At 55.9% G+C, this 21,366-nt stretch overlaps 6 protein-coding genes across 6 annotated transcripts; 2 read left to right on the forward strand and 4 right to left on the reverse strand.

Annotated features, from left to right (window-relative positions):
- Window positions 1-341: 341 nt before the first annotated feature.
- Window positions 342-2,155, reverse strand: CORC01_13378 (hexokinase; the record flags this gene model as incomplete). The annotated part of the gene is made up of 3 exons (XM_022624995.1): window positions 342-807; window positions 895-1,467; window positions 1,527-2,155. 3 exons carry the CDS (start codon window positions 2,153-2,155, stop codon window positions 342-344), a joined length of 1,668 nt encoding a protein of 555 aa, XP_022468478.1.
- A 2,954-nt stretch (window positions 2,156-5,109) lies between these two features.
- CORC01_13379 (glucosamine-6-phosphate isomerase) lies at window positions 5,110-6,596 on the forward strand (the record flags this gene model as incomplete). Its single annotated transcript, XM_022624996.1, has 4 exons — window positions 5,110-5,289; window positions 5,363-5,395; window positions 5,457-6,002; window positions 6,078-6,596. 4 exons carry the CDS (start codon window positions 5,110-5,112, stop codon window positions 6,594-6,596), a joined length of 1,278 nt encoding a protein of 425 aa, XP_022468479.1.
- Window positions 6,597-7,385: 789 nt separating this feature from the next.
- On the reverse strand, window positions 7,386-9,099 carry CORC01_13380 (NDT80/PhoG like DNA-binding family protein; the record flags this gene model as incomplete). Its single annotated transcript, XM_022624997.1, has 3 exons — window positions 7,386-7,506; window positions 7,565-8,878; window positions 9,020-9,099. 3 exons carry the CDS (start codon window positions 9,097-9,099, stop codon window positions 7,386-7,388), a joined length of 1,515 nt encoding a protein of 504 aa, XP_022468480.1.
- Window positions 9,100-9,983: 884 nt separating this feature from the next.
- Window positions 9,984-11,422, reverse strand: CORC01_13381 (N-acetylglucosamine-6-phosphate deacetylase; the record flags this gene model as incomplete). Its single annotated transcript, XM_022624998.1, has 3 exons — window positions 9,984-10,254; window positions 10,318-10,991; window positions 11,045-11,422. The coding sequence occupies 3 exons, from the start codon at window positions 11,420-11,422 to the stop codon at window positions 9,984-9,986; spliced, it is 1,323 nt and encodes a 440-aa protein (XP_022468481.1).
- Window positions 11,423-12,375: 953 nt separating this feature from the next.
- CORC01_13382 (glycosyl hydrolase family 3 N terminal domain-containing protein) lies at window positions 12,376-15,962 on the forward strand (the record flags this gene model as incomplete). Its single annotated transcript, XM_022624999.1, has 6 exons — window positions 12,376-12,800; window positions 12,978-13,096; window positions 13,171-14,445; window positions 14,507-15,732; window positions 15,794-15,880; window positions 15,945-15,962. Coding segments are annotated over 6 exons (3,150 nt in total), but the record flags the coding sequence as incomplete, so codon positions are not given.
- Window positions 15,963-17,922: 1,960 nt separating this feature from the next.
- Window positions 17,923-20,282, reverse strand: CORC01_13383 (glycosyl hydrolase family 31; the record flags this gene model as incomplete). Its single annotated transcript, XM_022625000.1, has 2 exons — window positions 17,923-20,043; window positions 20,109-20,282. The coding sequence occupies 2 exons, from the start codon at window positions 20,280-20,282 to the stop codon at window positions 17,923-17,925; spliced, it is 2,295 nt and encodes a 764-aa protein (XP_022468483.1).
- Window positions 20,283-21,366: the final 1,084 nt, after the last annotated feature.

Here is a 21,366-nt window from a genome sequence, read left to right on the forward strand (position 1 = left end):
TGAGGCGGGGTATTGGGGGGGGGTTGGGGTCTGTTTTTTTGGGGGGGGAAAAAAACGGGCTTTTTTAAATGGTGGTGGCCAGGGGGGGGGGAAGGGGGGAGAAAGGAAAGGTTCCCCCCCCCCCCCCCCCCCCCCAAAATTCAATACCAAGAGAATTTGACGGCGCCCGCCGGCCTTGCTGGATTGGGACAAACGCTTTATAAATTATATACAGTTGAACACCACACTTTTACTCCTTGCCATGCATGCGCGCGCGCTGTCAGAATTTATGCAAAAAAGCGCAACCCATCTTTGCCTTCTCCCAGTCCAACTCACCCCCATGGTGTGGCGCGGCCACCTTTTCACGCCGAAGTCTCATCACAAGCTCTCGCCAGAGCGACTCCAGCTCCCAACAATGAGCTCTCCTTTGCCGGAACGAGCTCGAGACTCCTGCTCCGGTCGTCCCCGTTGACCAGCGCGTCCACGTAGCCCTGGCACATTGCAAGGTAGCCCGGGTAGCACTCGATTACGCTGCCGTTGTACGCGACCATTGTCCGCACCAGGCCCGTTTCCTTTTCTATCCTCTGGGAAAACTCCGCATCCTCCTCCTGCTGCTCCTCCCCCGGCTCCCGCTTCATCATCTGCCTCTTTTCTTTTTCTTCACCGAGCGACTCGAGACGCATGGACCATACGGCGTGTAGGCATGCCGCGATAATGGCCGCCGACCTCCTCGATACGAAGGATGCTAGGCTGCGGAGGGCGGAGAGATCTGACGTTGACGGCGTGTGAGACGATGGATGTTGCGAGATGAAGAGGTCGATGGAGGATCTAGATAAAGGCGACGTATCACTGTTAAAAATGGTTAGCAGAGTGGAATTTTTTTTACAGTTGGTTATCTGGGAAAAAGCAAAGTACCCTTCAATGGCAGATATTGTCTCGGATTTTAAAGAGTATGGCTCATCAAGCGACTTGGGCACCACGCCCCCAAACAGCCCCGTTGTCTGAATCGCTTCGATCAAAGCGAATCTCACCACTTCGCCCAGATAATACCCGCTGACCATCTGCTCCAGGGGCTGGAAATCCGGTCTCGGGTGGCCCTGCTTCAACAACCCGTCCCAGCGGGTGACGCTGAGGACATCCTGACCGAACATGCCAAGCTCCGTGTTGACGATGACGTCGCGCGCCTCGCACCACCACTCCCGGGGACGATTACCAAACTTTGGTTTCCCAATCAGGGACACGGGGAGGTAGGCGGCAATGTTCACGCCTGTGCCGAGGATGAGGCCGAAACGCGTGGCCGGGTGGATGTACGCCTGGGAGAGCAGCGTGGCGCCGCCGTCGTTGAGGATGACGTGTAGTCGGGCGTTCATGCCCCTGGCCGTGCAGGCGGACTCGATGACCTCACCAAGGTCCTGGCCCGTAAGGCCCTCGGCAGCGAGGAAGCCCTTGCCCATGCCGTGGATACGGCCGCCTTTTAACGATGTTTGCCTTTGTAACACTCAGTCTCGCCGATCCAACCGTTCAAAGTTTGCACAAGGAGGACTTACTCGATGGGAAAGCTCCATGCCAGGGCCATGGGCATAGATCGTGAAGGATCCTGTCCGTCCTGTGACACCATGTCCAAAATCCTCTCGGCCATCCAGTCAAAGAAGGCCATGCCCTCCAAGTTCCTGATGTCATTGTCGATTTTGAATGAACTCATCCGTACAATCTCGCTCTCCTGGCCCACGGCGTTACGACCCCGCAATTCAACCAGTGCAATTCGCAGTGTCGATCCCCCCACATCCACCGCCAGATACTGACCGACTTCGTGCCCGCCGGGAAGCTGATGATTGTATGAGGGGAGCATGCAGGCCATACTCGTCTGCAACTTGTCTCTGAATTGTGCCTTCAAGGCGTTGGATAGCTCGAGCAGTCCATCGTCGAGTAGGGGGCCCAGGAGTAGATGCTCCGCCTCCTTGAGATATTCCTCGATGGTTAGCGCTGAGGGAGTCGTCGTCCCAGATTTGCTGCATTCCACCGCCGACTCTGTTGGTTTTCCCGAGACGGTCTGGGGTGTGAGCCAGTGAGCCAGGAGGGCTTGTATCAAGGACTTGCCCCGGAGCAGCTGCTTGACGACAGCGGCCAAGAAAGATTTGGGAAAAGTGGCCATGGTAGGAGGAGAATATGACTGCATGACATTAGGAGACTTTTTTTCTTTTTCAAATCAGGGAATTGCAGTCGGTGCCGGTGTCATCTAGCTGATGAGATATCGGATTGTAAATAAACGGAATTGGGCACGAGCCATGTCCCCCGGAGACAGGCCGTTCAGGTGAATGAGAGAGATGGTGAGGGCGAGGGTGAGGGAGAGCGAGAAAGAGTGAGGTAGTGGAGGGTTGCAAAGACGTCTAGACGACGTTTAAACGAACTCCACGGCGGACGGCGGACGGACTGGTAGCGGATCGACAGGTACAAGCCGAGAGGGTGACTGACGCACGGAGGCAGAATAACAGAATGGAACCTGCCCCCCCTCGTTCTACTGCTCGGGTTGGCGGTTGGAGGCTAGAGACGTCGTATCCAACAAGACGGCAGTGGGAAGAAGAACAACAACAAAGTGGGCAGGGGTAGACGGGAGAAAGAGAAGGGCGATGGCGACACCACCCAGGAGCCAATGGGTCACTGAACAGAAGGTCGGTGTCTTGGATGAGGAGAGGCAAGGTAGTGGGCAAGGTGAGAAGCGGGAACGACCGAAGGTTCTCTCTTCTTCAACGTCGCACAGGCGATGGGGCGATACGCGGTAATCCCAAGGCCAGGTTCATGTGGTCTAGTTCAGTCCAGGCTCGATGCTCCAACCCACTTCCATTACTTGGGGGCGGAAAGCTCGTGTTGATGGACGGGTGGGAGGGGGGGAAGCGTCCGCGTTGTCTCACAGTTGGTTGAGTACCTACCTTAGGTTCTTGGGATTGCAGGGGGCAGAGAGAGAAAGACAATAGAGAGAGTGTGTGTGTGTGTGTGAGAGAGAGAGAGAGAGAGAGAGAGTGAGAGGAATGAAACCTCAATTTGCCCCAAAGACGGGAGTTGAGCGCATGCAACAATGGACGAATACAGCAGGGGAAAAGCGAGACCTCTCAGAGCCTAGAGAACAGCCCAGAGGTACACCGGGAGCAGAAGACAACAGCCACAAGTGGCAATTGAATAGAAGCAAGTCAGGAAAGTCAGGAGAGGGTGAGTTGGTATTGGTGAGCGCCACCAAAACATGGGGGATATGCTGGAAGACGCCTTGGTCAGCCAGTATTCGGAGCTCAAGGGACTCTGAACCGGGCTTGAACTGCCCTGGAGCCACTTGCTGAACGCGACGGGCACTGTCTGACAATTGTGGTTGAGCTTGTTGAAGGTTGAAAGTGCAATGGAGTGATGGAGGACGGAATTGCCCCTCCAGTTGTAACGTTGCCTTTGATAGTCGTCAAAGCTGTGAGTGTATGTGGCAGCGTGGCTGACCAAATCAGATGAAAACGGAAAGGGACCGGCAACCTAGCAGTCATGAGTCGGAAAGTCCTGAGGCCTGACTCCTGCCGCCTTCGACTCTTGCGCTTTCGGAGCCAAAGTCCCACGCAGGAAGGAACAGCAGGAAGGAAGCAGGGTCGATCCCCCACTCTGTCTAAATTGTTAAGACCCACTACTAAAGTTACATGCAACAACCGACACCAGGTACGGAATACGGATACACCACCTTACCTAAGGTAGGAGTGAGGGGACCATGAAGCTTTCCATCCATATTTGACGATACCCTCCACGCTGTTGCATTGACACGTTCTCCGACGGCGGCCCTGCATGGTTGCCTCTACCCCTCTACTCTCTTGTCTCATCCAATCTGCAGCACCACAGCACCACGTCCCATAGCAATCTGGTAAGGTATCCGTACATGACTGACAAACAACTGAGCAGCTTCTGCCCTTCAAAATTCAAACCACTTGCAATATCGCACGAGAGGTCCATCCAATATGTATCCGTCCCTTTATATGGAGAATCTACGTCAAGTAGCCGGTCGGCGGCAACCATGCCCGTTACGTTAGATCGCTCGCTTCAGTCCCCGCGCATCAGTTGCATGCAAAGCACAGCATCCTCTAGGCTACCCCCACCCCCTGTGCTGGCAGCAGTGACATGCAATCTACCGTCAGCCGCCAGGTCGCCAAAAAAAAAAAAAAAAGCCAAGGGACCCGAGCTCACGGACGTGGTGGCCCATTCGCCGCGCGCCGCCGTGTATCGACGACAAACAACCATCTTCGCCACCCCGTGATATCGAAACCTCCACACAGTAAAAGTTCCAGAAGCTGTTTCTAAGCTTGGGCCCCATGCTGGGTCATCGACCCGGCCACATGGCTCCCTCAACACCACCATCACCGCCCCGCCTAGGGACAGAAACATGGCCGACCCTTGCCCGGCAAACCCGGGGAAGCCGGCTCAACTCGAGTCTAAATCGTGGATGACGATGTGCTATCTGAGAAAGGTCTGCAGCAAATTAGCTGCTGTTCCTGCTCTTCAGCCCGTTTCTCATTCGCAGAGAGCCGCTGATAATCATATCAAGCCACCACCTATTCGTACACTACTCCGCTGTGTCTGAATCGGAGCGCTTCGACATCCAATACCTGTGGGATCCCCCCCATGTGACTCGGCCGGTAAAACCTGCGACTGGGCAACGTTGATGATGTATTTATGCCCCCCCCGGGCCGGTTGTGGTGGGACTCTGCTCCTCAAACACTGCCGATAGCAGTGACGTTCCATCCCCCTCCACCACAACGGGAGAAAATCTTCAGCAGACTTTGGGGCTGTTGCCGTAAGTCTGTGATGTCAGGCTTTTGCGACGGGGGACGGGGGAACCCCTCGAGAAAGAGGGGGTCGGAAGAAGGGCAGAGAGCCGCAAAACTTTGCCTGGCCACCTGATGTAGTTGCTCCCTCATAAGCAAAGGCACCTTTCATCTTTGCCCACGCCGTGCTCGCCCTACCTTACCCTCCGTCCTCCAAAACGAAGTTGAAAATACCTGCAAATCTGACTTCATCTACCCTTGTATCTTACCTACCCTACCTTGCTCGTATCGTATCGTATCGTTGTAAACCCGCACCGTTCCACATTCGTATAAATCCATCCCCACGATGAGGCTCATCATCCGCGACGATGCCGAGGCCGCCAGTGCCTACGTAGCCAACTACGTCGTCGACCGGATCAAGCACTTCAACCCTACCCCGGCGCATCCCTTCGTTCTCGGCCTGCCGACGGGAAGCAGCCCTCTTGGCGTATACAAGATCCTTGTTCAAAAGTACAAGGCTGGAGAGGTAGGACCGTGATACTCTCCCTCTCTATCTCTCTCACTCCCTCACGTTCGTGGCTGACACTGTACACCCGTAGATCTCCTTTGAAAATGTCATCACCTTCAACATGGTACGTAAACTCCTCTCGGAAACACTCTACTACATGGAACTGTTCTAACATCAACGTCCAGGACGAATACGTCGGCATCCCGCGCGACCACCCAGAATCATACCACTCCTTCATGTGGAAGCACCTCTTCTCCCACGTAAACATCCACCCCCAAAACGTCAACATCCTCAACGGCCTAAACCCAAACCTGGAATCCGAGTGCGTCGCCTACGAGGCTAAAATCAAAGCCGTCGGCGGCATCGACCTCTTCCTCGCCGGTATTGGCGAGGACGGCCACATCGCCTTCAACGAACCCGGCTCCAGCCTCGCCTCCCGCACCCGCGTTAAGACACTCGCCTACGACACCATCCTCGCCAACTCGCGCTTCTTCAACAACGATGTCAACCAGGTCCCGAAGCTCGCCTTGACGGTCGGCGTCCAGACCGTCCTCGAGGCCCGCGAAGTCGTCGCCATCATCCTCGGCGCTAAGAAGGCGCTCGCGCTGCAGCGATGCATCGAGCAGGGGGTCAACCACATGTGGACGCTGTCCAGCCTCCAGCTGCACCCGCACCCGATGATCGTCGTGGATGAAGACGCGACACTCGAACTGCAGGTCAAGACGGTCAAGGTAAAACCCCCTCTCTCTTAGCCAGCACGCCAAACCAAACCGAACCAAATCAAAAGGCTAACACAAAAGCAACAGTACTTCAAGAGCATCGAAAAAGTCGCAAAAGAACAAGGCTTCGAACAGATCCTCCCTTCCAAGATCCGCACGGGACCGAGCCCCCCACCCATCCCCGTAACCCGCCTCCACGAGGTCGACACCCCGACGATCCTGCACCCGCAACCCACCACATCGCGGTTGCTCCGCGCCTCCCCGGCGACAGAGTACCCCCTCCGCTCGACGTCGCCCGATATTGAGCTCGTTTTCGAGAGCATGTCCTCCCGCACAAAGTCTCCCTCGGAGCAGCAGCTCCGTGCCGTCACGCCAGATCTCGTCACCGACAGGATGGCCAACCGGATCCCGGAGCAGCCTGCTCTCGCGGGACGCCTGACACCGAATCCCGAGCAGCAGCAGCAGACATCCATCAGCAGATCGGCCACCCCGGAGCTGGTGCCCGATCGCATGGCCTCCCGCATCCCTGAGCCGGCACTCGCGCGGCGTCTGACGCCAAACCCGGAGCAGCAGATGATGTCACGGGTCAATGCTGTCGGTGCTTGAAAGACGAGAGACATGAAATTTTTTTTTCCTTTCTTCACGTTGGAATTGTAAGCATATTGAAACCATTGTCCCTTTTTCCAGTCACTCGCTAGACGCGAAATGTTTGTTGAAAGACGCATTGCAATGGTTTGAAAAGAGAGGCCTAAACAGAATGTAGCATAGTAGAACCATGGCAAAATAAATGGGAGAGGACTTATGAGACTAAAGATTTATGATTTGGCGGTATTTAAAAAGGATATTTGCAAGAACATACATACCCCTGAATCGGGGATTGCGTCCAGCTTTTTGGTTGGATGACGCGTAAAGAGGTAGAGCAGGGGCTCGCCGTGTAGATAAGACAAAGAAAAATATAAAAAAAAGTATATAAAATATAAAATATATCTTGTTAAAGCGCACCTCAGAGAGTGAGGTAACTTACAGCATTACGTCCTTTCGGTCATGGGATGCGCCAAGGACCGTCCTGCATGCACTGCGGCGAACGGTTTGCAAATGTCAGGTGAGAACTCGACCTCAAACAGGAGGAGTCGAGCTAGATTATGGTCATTTTTCTTGTCTTTGAGTTTCTTCATCACCTACAACTCGGGTATAACCGCAACAGACCTAATTTCCCGCTTGGCCTCCATCTCTCGTCCCTAATTTGTGACTCTCTGTCTTTGCAATTCAGCAGCAAGCAGATATGATAATTACCGTATAGTATACAACCATTATGAGTAACCAAAAAAGAAGAAGAAAAACAACAATCAAGATGTGGCTTCGTCAATTCGTATCAATATCCCACCAAATATGAATCTAAGATTCGGCAGTGAAATATCTCTTTGCCTTGCTCCGGAGTTGCTGTGCCTTGATCTCTGGCGGTACGATGGTATGATGCACGACGTGAGGACGATATATTGCCTCGACTGGCGGCATCCTGTGACTCGTTAGCACCTTCACAGCTACGGTAGATTTTGACGTCGGTAAGCCCTTACCAGTCGTCCACACTAAGTGGGAAGTACTCATAGAGAAGATCATCCTCTTCCTTGGGGCTCTGGCTCGGGTTATGACCGGCAGCCGCCATAGATTTGGTGAACTGCGGGCTCTGCACATCCGAGTTCGACCTATTAGGACTCCTCTCGTCTTCTGAAAGGGATAGGTTTATTGGGCCGGAAATGGCACCGCGCGGCGCCGAAATGGACGTCGATGCCCTGCCCAGGCTTCTCGAGGGTTCCGAGGACCAAGCCGGTATGGGTGGTCTACTGATACCCGGTGACATGGCGAGCTTCTTCGCTGGTGGCTGGCCCCCGCTCGACTCACGATATTTTTGCGGCGGCGCCCATTCTGATGGTTGTTGGACGTTGCCGACTGGTTGATATTTGGGTACCGGCGTCGGGATGCCGTTGTTGCCGCCGTTCTCCTTCTGGGGCGTCGCAGCAGTAGCGTCACTGTTGCTCCTCCCGCCAACCTTCTTATCTCCACCCGTCAGGGGGATGTCCTTCCGGCTGTCGAAATTTCGCGGGCTGCGACCTCTTACGATAACGGGGCCAGAGTGGGTTTCGGCGATCTTGACGTCTTCGCCTGACTGCAGCTTGCCAAGCAGGCTGATTTCCACGAGGTAGTGCTGCTGGAGACCCTTCCTCCTGCCGTTGTTCGCCGTCGCGTGCTTGAACTGCAGCCTCTTCCAAGATAGCGGCAGGGAGACCTTGTTTGCGTCCACCTCTTGCCCGTTAGCCAGATCCAGGACGATATTGGGTGGTCCACCGTTGGATTTGGGTTCCTCTGCGCCTATGGGATGCGCGCTCTTCCAGGGTATTGATATGATCTCTGTGACCTTGCCCTCGATGGACTCGATGGCCGTTATCGAGGCGGACAGCTCGAATATGGGCATTTGCCGGCCTTGCTCGTCCACAACGTGGGTGATGTGTCGCGGTATGGTTACCTGTCCAGAGCACTGCCACAGGTTCCGCCGGTAGCACGTCAGCTCGAGGGGTCTGCCGCTGTTCTCGGCGCCAAAGACGTCTTCGGCGACGAAGAACATGCCGTAGAGCTCGGCAGTCATGCTAGGTTCTACATGTTGGCCCGTCCCGTCCAATAGCGTCGCCTTCAACGTCGGGGCCGAAAAGCCGAGCAGCTTGTTGTCCAGCTCCTGCGTGGGCGAGTCTTGGTTGAAATCCTCGGGGGCAGGCGGGGCTTCATACTGGCGATTCGAGTATGCGAAGGGGTCTTCGAAGCCCGTAGCGGAGAAGTCTTGAAAGTCGTAGTTGGGAGTGAAGGGTAACGTGGGGAAAGTGCCATTGACGGTATCTCTAGAGGAAGCGAACAAAACGGGTGTTGTCAGCCAAATTGACTTTCGTCTTATGGTTGCGACCAGGCACTAGCGACTGGAGAGCTGACGCTCCTGCGTCTCACCAGCCTCGCTACGTGCCGGAAAGACCGAGGGTACTTACAGCAGTGAGTCGTCAAATATGGAAGAATCTATGCCGTCGCCGGGCGTCGCGCCGGACGACAATGGATGGAACGCAGCCATGGCATGGTAGTAGGGCTGGTGCAGCGAGCGCAGTGCCGACGATGCGCGCCGCTACGCCTGTTGGGAGAGCCTTTACGTTGGCTATACAGGTCCAGTGTCGAGCAATGCGGAATGGAAAGTTTCCAGAAAAGAGCCGTATCGAGCGAAGGAGTGACCGCGAACACGCAGGCAAGAGCAAATAAGTGACGGGACTTGAGGAGATTTGGAGCTGGGCAGCCTAACGAATGTCAATGGGAAATGCAGATGCGGAGGGTTTCCTCGAAGACTCGGCTTCTGGAAAGAACGTGGAGTCGAAGCGCGAGAAAGAAGGAAGGAGAGCACCTGCGCATGCACCCACCCCTATCAGGTCGCCCATGTACCGTCATTGGCTGGCTGTTATCGCACTGTGGAGGCAGGGGATTAAAGTGATGGCACCAAGATGCGGGGGGGTCAAGGATGCGCCTCCGGGCTGACGGATGGACCGATGATTCCCGGAACACAGCTGTTTTTACTGTGCAGACGCACCTCCTTCTTTCTCTCACTACCTTAGGTTGGTAAGGTAATCAAATGACACGGCACTGTCCGATCTCATTCACGACTAAGAAATCTTTCAACTCATGGCCGAAGGTCGGCGTCTACCGTAATCTAACCTGACGTTGTGCAACCATCCTTAGTTGAGAATTAACCAGACTATGGTGAGGACTAAGCGAAGCCTCCTCTAGTGCTACCAGCCCTAGCCATCTTTGAAACTCTATCGCATCCATCTACATCAAAAAGTTCGGATGGCAGTTCTACGAGTATACAGTCTATTGTAGGGCTTGACCCTGTCCCTTCGCTCTTCTCTCACGATATGCATCCTCCATAGCTATCCCAAGAGTCTTGACTCGTGCGGCTTGTTCGTCAGTCTATGTCGTAATCGGCGATTGATCGTCCTTTCGGCTAGACACCAACGCGCCAGACTTCCAAACTTCGTCTACCACCAACTGAGTGGCACCCTCCTTGATTTCTTCGGAGAAAATGACCAAGTCGGCATCCGCCCCGTCTTCCAAAGAGCCCTTGACTCCCTGGAGGCCGAGCATCGCTGCAGGCGTCGCAGTGACGGCCTTCAACGCCTTTGGGATGCCCGTACCGGACCATCGGAGGAAGTTGTTTACGCATTCCATTAGCGTGACGGCACTATAGGCTGTTAGTTTCATCTACCTCGCAAGACATCGTTTAGAACCATCCTCTATCTCTCACCTTCCAGCAATTGTGTTGGTACCCTCCAGCAGCAGCGTGGACCCCACCTTGATGATGTTATTCACATCCTGCCCATTGGTCCACTGATATGAGCCATCCGCAAGACCCATCATGTGCATTGCGTCCGTCACCAAAATGAAGCCATCGGGGTGGGCGTTGAACGCAATCTTGATCGTCGTCGGATGGAGATGGATGCCGTCGGATATGATGCCAAAATACGGCCTCGCCAGGCTCTCGGCAAGCCCCAAGACTCCAAAGACACCGGGGTTGCGGTGGTGGAGAGGGCGCATTGCGTTGAATAAATGTGTAATCATTGTGGCGCCCGCGGCTACTGCGGCCGACGCGTCTTCGTATGTCGCTTCCGAATGGCCGATGGAGTAGATGATGCCCCTTTCCCGCAGCTCGGGAATGATCTTTGTCATGTTGCCCCGTTCTGGCGCCGCCGTGATCATCTTGATCGGGATGACACCGCCGTTGGCGGCGCTGGGCTCAATGTTCTCGGCGCCGTAGCATTTAACCAGGTCGTCAAACTTCTCTGCTTGCTGCAAAACGTCGACGTTGTGAATACCGTTCTTGGTGGGATTCAGGAACGGCCCTTCCACGTGAGCTCCGAGCGACTCGGCTCCGTCATGAGCCGCTTGTAAGCCTCCTGATGCTCCAAGATAAGGCAGTGCCTATCACTGTTTAGCATCTTTGAGATCGGCCATCTCCGGATTAGTCTGCTCACCCCTTGATAGAGCTCTGGCTTTTGGCTAGTGAGTGTTGGGACGTAGGACGTGACGCCCGTGGCCACGAGTTTCCTGTTCAATTCTCGGACTTTCTTGCCGTATTGCGTCATATCCTCGAGCAACGTTGAAAAGTTGAAACCAAAAGCGCCGTTGAGTTGGCAATCAATCATGCCGGCCGACACGATGCGGCCATCTAGGTTGATGGTCTCATCCGGGAGACAGAGGTCATCGAAAAAGGCGGCCTGGCTGCGAATGATCTTGCCCGTGACAGAACTGACCCAGATATCCTCTTGCACGAGGGCGTCGCCCTTGACGAGACGACAATTTGTAAACTTTGTAATGCCATTCTTTGGCGTTTTGGAAATGGCGATGGGCATTTTGTGTTGTCAGACTGGGTGATGAACGCTGGGGTGTCTCCGGATTGGTGGGAGATTGGGTATTAAGTTGCACTTCAGTGACGACGCCATAAACGAGGGACGGAAAAGGGCGGCAGTAAGGGATCGATTCGAGTATTATTCACCAGCAGGCGCGCTTGCTTACCATTGCTTGAGACCGGAGCGGCAAATTCACCATAGAGGACCGGCATGGCCCGGCTTGCAGGGAAAGTCTCATGGCCGTCTAAGGTGTTGGCACATCGTCATCGCCCCTCACAGTTGCAGCGAGATAGCCATCACACATGGTGGTATGAGATAGGACGGAGACTTGGGTGTGTGTTCCTACGGATAGGTGTATGTTTGGCAGTGGCATCAAACGTGCCTTTGGTGGGGTGTGGAGGGGTCAAGGCCGATGGCACCGGTGCCGGTTGCACTGCCATGTGCCCTCTGTCCCCCTCCCCGTCCCCCGAGTCAGAGAAAACTACTTGACCAACGGCTGGTCCACATGGTAGAAGCTACTCGTTTCTGGAGCTTTGTTTCACTGCAAGCACCCAAGCTCACGGCGCAACGCATCACCACACTGCTTTCCGGGTTCCAGAAGCGGAGGGTGGGCCCCACACATTGTGTCAGTGAACTTGGACCGTTAACGTTAGGTTGGGAAAAGACCCCCAAAGGGCGAGCGTTGCATGTGTGGGAGCCGGAGAGACACACAGACAAGGCCTAGACGGGACAGGGAAAGAAGGTTTGACGTGGTGAGGCTCCATGTAACGTTCCGTTATCGAGGCCGAAGATCAGAGACGCTAACATCAGGAATGGAGCTTGGCTTGCTTGGCTCTTCGGCAAGGTAAGGTACGTACCCTGACCGAGCACGTCGGCCAAAGATGCCTGGGTGGAGCCGGGACAATCGGAGCCCCATCAGTTCCACACACCTTCCTATCGGCTTATCGCGATAAGAACATTTCCCCCAGCCGGACAAAGTGCGGGCAAAGGCGGACACGACTCCTATCGACCAATCGATTCCCTCCCCGACCGCCTTCCGCGCTCCGCCTCAGCCAATGATTGCCGGCCGAGGCTGGTGCAGCAGCCCACCGCTCCCGCCGCGCATGGCGTCCCACGCCCACGTCCAGCTGCAGCCCGCGTCCTCCTCCTTCGTCCCGCACGACGGCCCCGGGTCACATCCGTCCAGCAACCGGGAGTCAACGTCAACGTCGGAGAAGAGTCGCCGCATCCGCCACCACCGCCCACCCCCGTTTGAGAAACGCCATCTCGAGCGGTACTATGCGCGGCAAAACGTTACGAGCCGCAGACCACTAGCCATGGGCAACCTCAAAGTCAACATGGAGCTCGAGTCGCTTGACCCACTATGGCAGGATCTCGATTGGTACGTTCACCTTGTTTTAACTCGACCCGCCCTCGCCCTCCACCATCAATCGCGCACATCCATCCCCCTTGCCTTGTCCGTTGCCCGTTTACGGCATCACATCTGGGGAAATGGCGCAAGTCATCCAGCTCTTTTCCGATTCGCTCGCTGACATGCTCACGCCGTTGCGCCGTGCAGGGCCATTGGCCAGATGCTCATCATGGGCTGGGATGGCACCGAGGTGACGCCCCAAATTCGTTCACTGATTGAGGATCATCACCTCGGGACCATCATCTTAACTGCCAAAAACCTCAAATGTCGGTGCTCCTTGCGCTATTGGGCGGTTCCGCTGTGCCAGCCGGATTGTGAGTTGGTGCTGATGCCTTGGTAGCTGCTCAAGAAACGGCCAAATTAGTCAAAGAACTCCAAACTATTGCCCACAAAGCCGGCCACCCTAAGCCGTTACTCATTGCCCTTGACCAAGAGAATGGCGGTGTCAACAGTCTCTTCGACGAGGACTACGTGTGCCAATTCCCAAGTGCCATGGGCGTGGCCGCCACGGGCCGGGTCGAACTAGCTTACGAAGTATCAAAGGCCACTGCAACTGAGGTTGGGGCCTGTGGCATCAACTTCATGCTCGGCCCAGTGTTGGATGTCCTCTCGAATGCCAGGTACCAACCTATCGGAGTGCGTGCTACCGGCGATGACCCCCAGGAGGTCTCCCAGTACGGCATCGCCGCCATCAACGGCATTCGGGATGCCGGTCTCGCAAGTTGCGGGAAGCATTTCCCATCCTATGGAAACCTAGACTTTTTAGGATCAAGTTTGGACGTTCCCATCATTACGCAAACTCTGGAAGAGCTAAGCCTGAGCGCCCTGGTGCCCTTCCGAAACGCAATCGCAACGGGCAAGCTTGATGCCATGTTTGTGGGAGGCTGTGGCATCTCAAACCCCTCCATGAACGTCTCTCACGCGTGCCTGTCAAACCAAGTCGTGGATGACCTTCTCCGAGAGGAACTTGGTTTTGATGGTGTCGCCATCTCGGAATGTCTCGAAATGGAGTCCCTGACTCACGAACTCGGTGTACAGAATGGAGTCGTCATGGCCGTGGAAGCCGGATGTGACTTGGTGCTCCTGTGCCGAGCCTATGACGTTCAACTGGAGGCTATCAAGGGGCTAAAGCTCGGTGTCGAGAACGGCATCTTTACCAAGGAACGAATCTATACGTCGTTGAACCGCGTACTACGACTAAAGGATACTTGCACGTCCTGGCAGTCGGCACTCAACCCACCCGGGATATCGCTTTTGTCCAAATTGCACCCTTCACATATGGCTTTAGCGAGGAAATCATACGACGATTCCATCACAGTCATTAGAGACAAGGAGAAATTGTTGCCCCTTTCCGAGTCAATGCACCAAGAAGAAGAGTTGCTCCTTCTTACACCATTAGTGAAACCGTTACCGGCGTCAAGCTTAACCAAGAGCATCCTCCAAGCGAAGGATGCCCAGAGGCTTGCCCCGACACCACATGACAGTTGGCTCCACCGGGAGAAGGGAGCCATCATGAGCGGTGAGGGCGTTTTTAGAGAATTCGGACGCTCTCTAGCTCGGTCCCGTCACGGAAAGCTCCTTCATACCAGCTATACTGCGAACGGAGTCAGACCAGGTATGCGTTACTCTTCTGTATAGCGCCGAACATGCGGCTGGCTAACGTTCTCGGCCCCAAGTCCACGAGAACCTCATCCACAGAGCATCCTGCATCATCATCGTAACTGCGGATGCCAACAGAAACTTGTACCAAGCCGGCTTTACGAAACACGTTGAGATGATGTGTTCGATGCTACGAACTCGTGGCCAGAAGAAATCCGTCATCGTCGTGGCCGTGAGCTCCCCATACGACTTCGCCATGGACAAGTCGATCGGCACCTACATCTGCACGTTTGACTTTACAGAAACCGCAATGCACGCGTTGGTACGCGCTCTTTGCGGTCACATTGTACCGAAAGGGACGCTGCCGGGGACATTGCGAAAGAGCAAAAAGGTGCTGAAATCTCGCCAGCACTGGATCGTGGAGGAGTACGACCGTCGTCGTGACGGACACGGGCTGGAAGAGCTTACAAAAGCGGTCGCCCGCGCAAACACGGTCGACTTGGGCCACCTAGAGTCGATGCCGGCCGCGTGCTTCGAGCTCTCGAAACCAAACGTCGAGGAGGCGCACTTTGTCGTCAGGAACAGTAGCACCCACGCCCTGTACGGGTTCGCAGCCACGTACTCGGTGGACGGGATCGGCATCCTTGGCGCCATCTTCGTGGACCCATCCAAGCGCAACGTCTCGGTCGGCCGGTCCCTCCACAGGCGCTCGCTGCGGTACCTCACCAGCAAGCGGGGCGTCAAGAAGATCCAGCTCGGGACTTCGTTCCCCGGAGTCTTCTTGGGCATCCCGATCGACGAGGGTGGCGTCAAGAGCTGGTTCGCCAACAACGGCTGGGACGTGCAATTCCCGAAACGGCTGACGAACCTCATCATCAATGACCTGAGCGGCTGGGCGATACCGGAAGGCCTGCTGCAGAGCATCCAGCGGGCGAACCTCAGCTTCGACCTCATCCACGGCTTAGACAACGCCGAGAGCGTGCTTGGCCACGTGGGCGGCAACGCGAACCCCGAGGTGCTGGAGCTCTACAGGTCCGCGCTGCAGGAGACCAAGGCGTGCGGCATCGTAAGGGCGAAGGGGCCGGGCGACGCGCTGCTGGGGACCATCATCATCTGTAGACCCGGCAGTCCTCTGTCGACGTTCATACCGCCTCTGCTCTCCCACGTTGACGAGGGGATCGGCGGCGTTTTGGCGCCGGTCATTCATCCGGGACCGCAGGATGCGCTGGTACTTCAGGGGCTGACTCTGATGGGCGTCCGACAGAACAAGGCGCACAAGTCGGCCAAGACGGTCCTTAGCTGGGTATTTTGGCCTCCCCCCCTCCTCGTTCGTTTGTGATACCTTGCTAATGATTTGTGCGCAGGTGCAAGATGACGCTTACGAACATGTCATGGCGATGGGATTTGAGATTTTGCAGTCTTATGAGGAACTTACGACCGCCCCAGACAACGTGAGTGTTTGCGATTGATGGAAGGTGTTAAATATAAACAGACAAGCTAACGATGACTCATTAGTGGACTGATTTGAACTAGGAATCTCTGTAGTGCGCCTTTGGGAGGTCCAGCGTGTGGTATAGGTATACCCTTTGGATTTGAATTTCTGGGATATCATCATTTGATACGCGCGCGAGAAGAGCTACTGTGGTGTGGGGCTGTAGGCCATCTCTCTACAAACAAGAGTGTATGCGGAAAACCCATCACGAATAAAACAGTGGGCATTTACGTAATTATAGAGCTTAAATGAGATAAAATCGTTCCAAACAATTTCGGGATACATTGGCCTATACGCTTGACAGGTGTAAGGCACCCTCCAAGTCGCATCGCAGAGTCACAACCCGAGATCTTGGGCGTGGGTTCTTGGGGATAGCATCCCCGTTAGATGTGATCGTTCCAGATATCGGTACGATGCGATTCGGGATTGTGACAGGAGACCACTCTTTGCTTGGAAGTCTATTCAACTATACCTAGGAGACGACACCTAGGAGGTCTACCCAGAGTCACGCCCAATCAATCAAGTGGATGACCCCTAGAGGACACCTGACGACGGAAGATGTATAAAAACCCAGGGTGATGATGTGCTTCGGGCCTTGATTCGTTGATTCTCTCAACTCTGCAGATAAACCGTTTTAACCAGCGGATACACCCGGTAAATTTATCCGCTTTGAAAGTTTTTACGTTTCTGCTTGCTGTAGGTTCCCATAACAGTTCATTCCCATCTGTTCTGCTCTAGATATGGGACTTATTGCAAGGGGTTTGCCGCCTCCTACAACCTACATGTTGAAGAAAAGCGAGAAAGATTGCGAACGGAGCAGAATCGACCTTGAAAGATGGTGAAAGCCGGAAATTGAAGCGATATCACATATTATCACAACTTGGCGTTCATCGTTTGGACAAGTGGGAACCATATTGCCGCCTCCACTTGGACCTTTCCGATCAAACCACCTTGCTCATTCCCACATGCGGGGAAACCCAGGAAATGGCGAGAAGCCGGAATCTGGATGAACCAGGGGGGGTTATGAGATGGCCCTCATCAAACCTCGTCATCAGATGAAAAGTCTTGCAATTTACAACGAACGACCCTTGAACCACCTATGCTAGGAGCTTAGCCAGGAGCAATACAAGCGTGAGGAGAAACGTCAAGCTTCTGATGATCTCGTGGTCCAAAATTACAACAGGTGCTTCTTGGCAGAAAGAACGCACCATTGGTTTGCGTAGCGGCGGCCTTGGAGATCTGTGAGTGGCCACAATCTAGGATCGGGGGGGGGGGGGGGGGGGAGATGGAGAGGGGGGGGAGAGGAGGGGAGTGGGGTGGGGGGGGGGGGGGGGGGGGGGGGGGGGGGGGGGGGGGGGTGTGGGGGGGGGGGGGGGGGGGGGGGGGGGGGGCGCGAGTCGATGAGGTGCGGGGAGGAAGTGTGGAGATGGATTGTCTGTGGTTCGCGGGGAAATTTGTACCCGACTGGGGTGAGCCCTGGTCCTGGCCTGGACTACACACAAGTGTATCGCCATTGGGAGATCGCTTCGACGAAGTCATTTTTGGGGAATGAGGGGGTTCGATACTCAACCGTGGTCAATTCAAGGCTAATCAGAGATGGCTTCTGGTGATCTTGGGTGAGATGAGGGGAGACGTTCTATTCTGCTCTACTCCAAGACACATGTATACGACGCGGGGTAAGGCTTCGACGGCATCATCTTGCTGTGGGCTCAGAGCTGGGGACACCCGAATATCCGACAGGCCATGGTTGGCTGTTCCATCTGCTGGGGCGGGCCGGGCAACCCTCGGTGAGGATGCCACAGGCAAAGACGAGGTGTTGTCACGTTGGGAGGACCGCCAAACATTCATTTGTTGTAATCGACTTGAAAATAAACACAAAACCCGGTTCTAAGCCATCTAATCCGATATGCAGATAGCCTCATAGAATCATCAAACAAAGGCGTGCTTCACACAATAAAAAATCCCGCAATCGTATCACTATCATCGTCAACACCCAACACATCAGAGCTCCTTGATGGCGATCTTGCCATTCAAGAGGACGGTATCCTTGAGCTTCCCGTCCGCCCCAACCTCCAAAACACCAAGCTCCTTACCGTCGCTGTCGACGAGCGTCGCCGTGGCCCCCTCCTTGACCTGGTAGAGCCGCACCTCGACGTCCCGCACGTAGTCGTACACGGCGCCGACGGCCTGCTCGCTACCCAGCACCAGGATCGTGTTCTCGCGCACGTACAGCGGCAGCGTCCCGAACCCGTGCGTCTCCCTGAACCAGCCGGGTCCGTCGCGGTGCTCGCCCGAGAAGAACGAGGTCCACCTACCTTTGGGCAGGTAAAACTCCACCTCGCCCGCCTCCTCAAAGATGGGGGCCACCAGGATGGATGGGCCGAGCATGAACTGGCGGTCGAGATACCAGGACGTCGGGTCCTCGGGGAACTCGATGCACATGGCGCGCAGGGACAGGGGGATACCCTGCTCGACGGCCGTCTGGGCCTGGGAGAAGATGTACGGCATCAGGCGGGACTTGAGGGCGGTCCACTTGGCCAGCGTCCGCGAGCACCCCTCGTCCGAGGCGTCGTCGTCGTCAATGACCCAGGGCACGCGGTACGAGCTGCTGCCGTGCAGCCGGCTGTGGCTGCAGAGCAGGCCCATGGCCACCCAGCGCTTGTAGATCCAGGGGGGCGGGTAGCCCTCGAAGCCGCCAATGTCGCAGCTCCAGAAGGAGAAGCCGCTGAGGCCCAGGCCGAGGCCGCCGCGGATTGACTCGGCCATGGCCTCGGGCGTGGACTCGCAGTCGCCGCCCCATTGCAGGGGAAAGCGCTGGGTGCCGGCGCACGCGGCCCTGGCGAAGAGGACGGCCTCGTCCCGGCCGTAGCGCTTCTGGAGGGCCTCGTAGACGACCTTGTTGTAGGCAAAGGCGTAGTAGTTGTGCATCTTGACCGGGTCGACAGTCTTGTCGTACCACTCGACGTCCAGGGTGGGGATGCGCTCGCCAAAGTCCGTCTTGATGGCGTCGACCCCTTGGTCAAAGAGGGTGTTGAGTTTGTCCTCGTACCACTGGCAGGCCTCGGGGTTGGTAAAATCCACCAGGCCTATGCCGGCCTGCCAGAGATCCCACTGCCAGACGTCGCCGTTCTTGCGCTTGACGAGGTAGCCCTTCTCAGCCGCCTCCTTGAACGCATCGCCGTGCTGCGCAATGTAAGGGTTGATCCACACGCAGACCTTCTTGCACAGCCCAGACTCCTTGAGCCGGGCAATCTGCGCCTTGGGATCGGGGAAGCGCTCCGAGTCGAATACAAAGTCGGTCCACGTAAATGCCTTCATCCAGAAACAGTCGTAGTGGAAGACGTCGACGGGCGAGCCGCGGGCCTTCATTCCCTCGAGGAAGGTGTTGACCGTCTCCTCGTCGTAGTTTGTCGTGAAGCTCGTCGTCAGCCACAGGCCGAAGCTCCAGCTGGGCACCTTGCCGGCCCTGCCCGTGAGCGTAATGTACCGCTTGAGAATCTCCTTGGGGGTGGGCCCGTAGATGATGTACCACTTGAGCCGCTGGCCCTCGACGACGGTCTGCAGACGGTTGCAGCGCTCGCTCCCGACCTCGAGCTCCACCCGGCCGGGCGTGTCGATGAAGACGCCGTAACCCTTGGAGCTAAGCCAGAAGGAGACGTTCTTGTAGGCCTGCTCGCTGGAGGTGCCGCCGTCGGCGTTCCACAGGGAGATGGACTGGCCGACCTTGTTGTAGGCACCGAAGCGCTCGCCGAGGCCGTGGATGGTCTCGCCGACGCTGAGCATGGTCTGGGTGAACATGTAGTGCTTGAAGTCGCGCATGTCCCCAGTCTGCATTGGCGTGCTTGGCGCAGGGTTGTAGGCGAAGCCGACGCTTCGGCTCCCCAGGGACGTCAGCCGCTTGGAGCCGTCGGTACTGTGGAACTGGATGTCGAAGTCCGGGTGGATGGTTGCGGACAGCGAACCGGAGGACAAAGTCGTCGTCCCCTTGTCACCCTTTTTGATCTGTGCCTCAATTTCTGGTCTGACATCTGGGAAAAGCTCAAAATGGGGACCCTTGTTGAGGGCGCCGGCCCAGTGCGTTGCTTCGACTGAGATGACGCCGTCAAACTCGGCCTTGACATCCTATCTTGGGTGTGAGCGAGGAAAGATCATGATGAGGATGAGAGAGGCCAGAGTCCTCGACTTACAAGAGTAACTGTGCTCGCATTTAGCGTATGACCCCGAGTCTTGATTTTCCTCGTCGGGCACAGCAAGCTGAGGCCTTTTCCATCCTCAATCTCAGTGGTGTAGTAGACTTCCTCTGCGTACTCGGTTGCCGTCCCCTCGGCAGGCAGCCACATTCCATCGCGGAGACGGACCATGATGATTTAAGGGGGTATCTTGCACCAAAAAAAAAAAAAAAAAAAAGAAAGACGGCGAACAGAGATGGTTGTGAATCGAGACACAATTCAGCCGGGAAATCGGCTCAGGACTGAAGTAAATCTCGTCTCTTGTACGACAATTCCTGAGCACGAGGCGTGCGGAGGATTATTCGGAGGAGGTGAGACGGCTCACACTCACACGGCAGAGTCCCGCTGTCGGGGAGATGTTGAGCGAATCCCATCGTTGCAATCCCGCCGGTACCCGCAATGGAGCGAGCCTCGGCGACGAGGCCGCTGATTCATGTTTAGCCATTGGAATCGACCGATTGGTTCCGGGGGGCCGGCCCGGTGACACGGGATCCGAAGTGGGCATTACCTTGGAGAGAAGGCGAGAGAGGGGGAAAGGGAAAGTAAAGAGGTGCACCAGAGTGCAGGTTAGTGCACTGGTGACTTTGCGGAGATCTGGGGCCATCTGTTGTGCCATAACCATTCCGTGCAGGGCAATGCTGTGGGGTTTCCTGCCGTTCCCGGGCCGTTAGTGCTGGGCGGTTCTTCAACCGGACTGGTCGGATTTGGGCGGTTCTCGGGCTCCGGATCAGCTGGGGCCGCGGACGCTTTCATTGGTGGAAACCTGTCAGCACGGGACCCACCCGCCAAGCAGCCGGCTGCCTTAATAGGTAATACATTGTACACTTCCCCATATGCCAGCCCCCTGCACCCCCTGCACCCCTGCCCTCTCCTCCCCAGGCAAATGCAAGCGGACCCCTGGCCGGTTCTTCCTGCAGATCGGGAGAAGCAACTTCCACTGGGTTTGCCAGAAAGCTTTCTCCAACTTTTCCATCTCCAAGTTCCAACGGCTTCCCCTCATGCGCTTCTGGTTCATCCCCATCACGGCCAACTTCACAAACCTGTGCACTGGTTATCCCAATTAGCTACCCGACAGCTCTGGTCTGTCGTCAGTCCGCTTCTCTCGGTCCCAACACCGCCACTCCCTGCGAGGCCATGTGCAGGAACCACCATGGTTCTCCATTCTTCTACCCAATGAATGCCGGACAAGACCGCTGCGAGATGCAAATTAGCATTA

The sequence above is a fragment of the Colletotrichum orchidophilum genome, assembly GCF_001831195.1.
Source record: "Colletotrichum orchidophilum strain IMI 309357 chromosome Unknown Scaffold_190.1, whole genome shotgun sequence".
In the NCBI taxonomy this organism is placed as follows: Eukaryota; Fungi; Ascomycota; class Sordariomycetes; order Glomerellales; family Glomerellaceae; genus Colletotrichum; species Colletotrichum orchidophilum.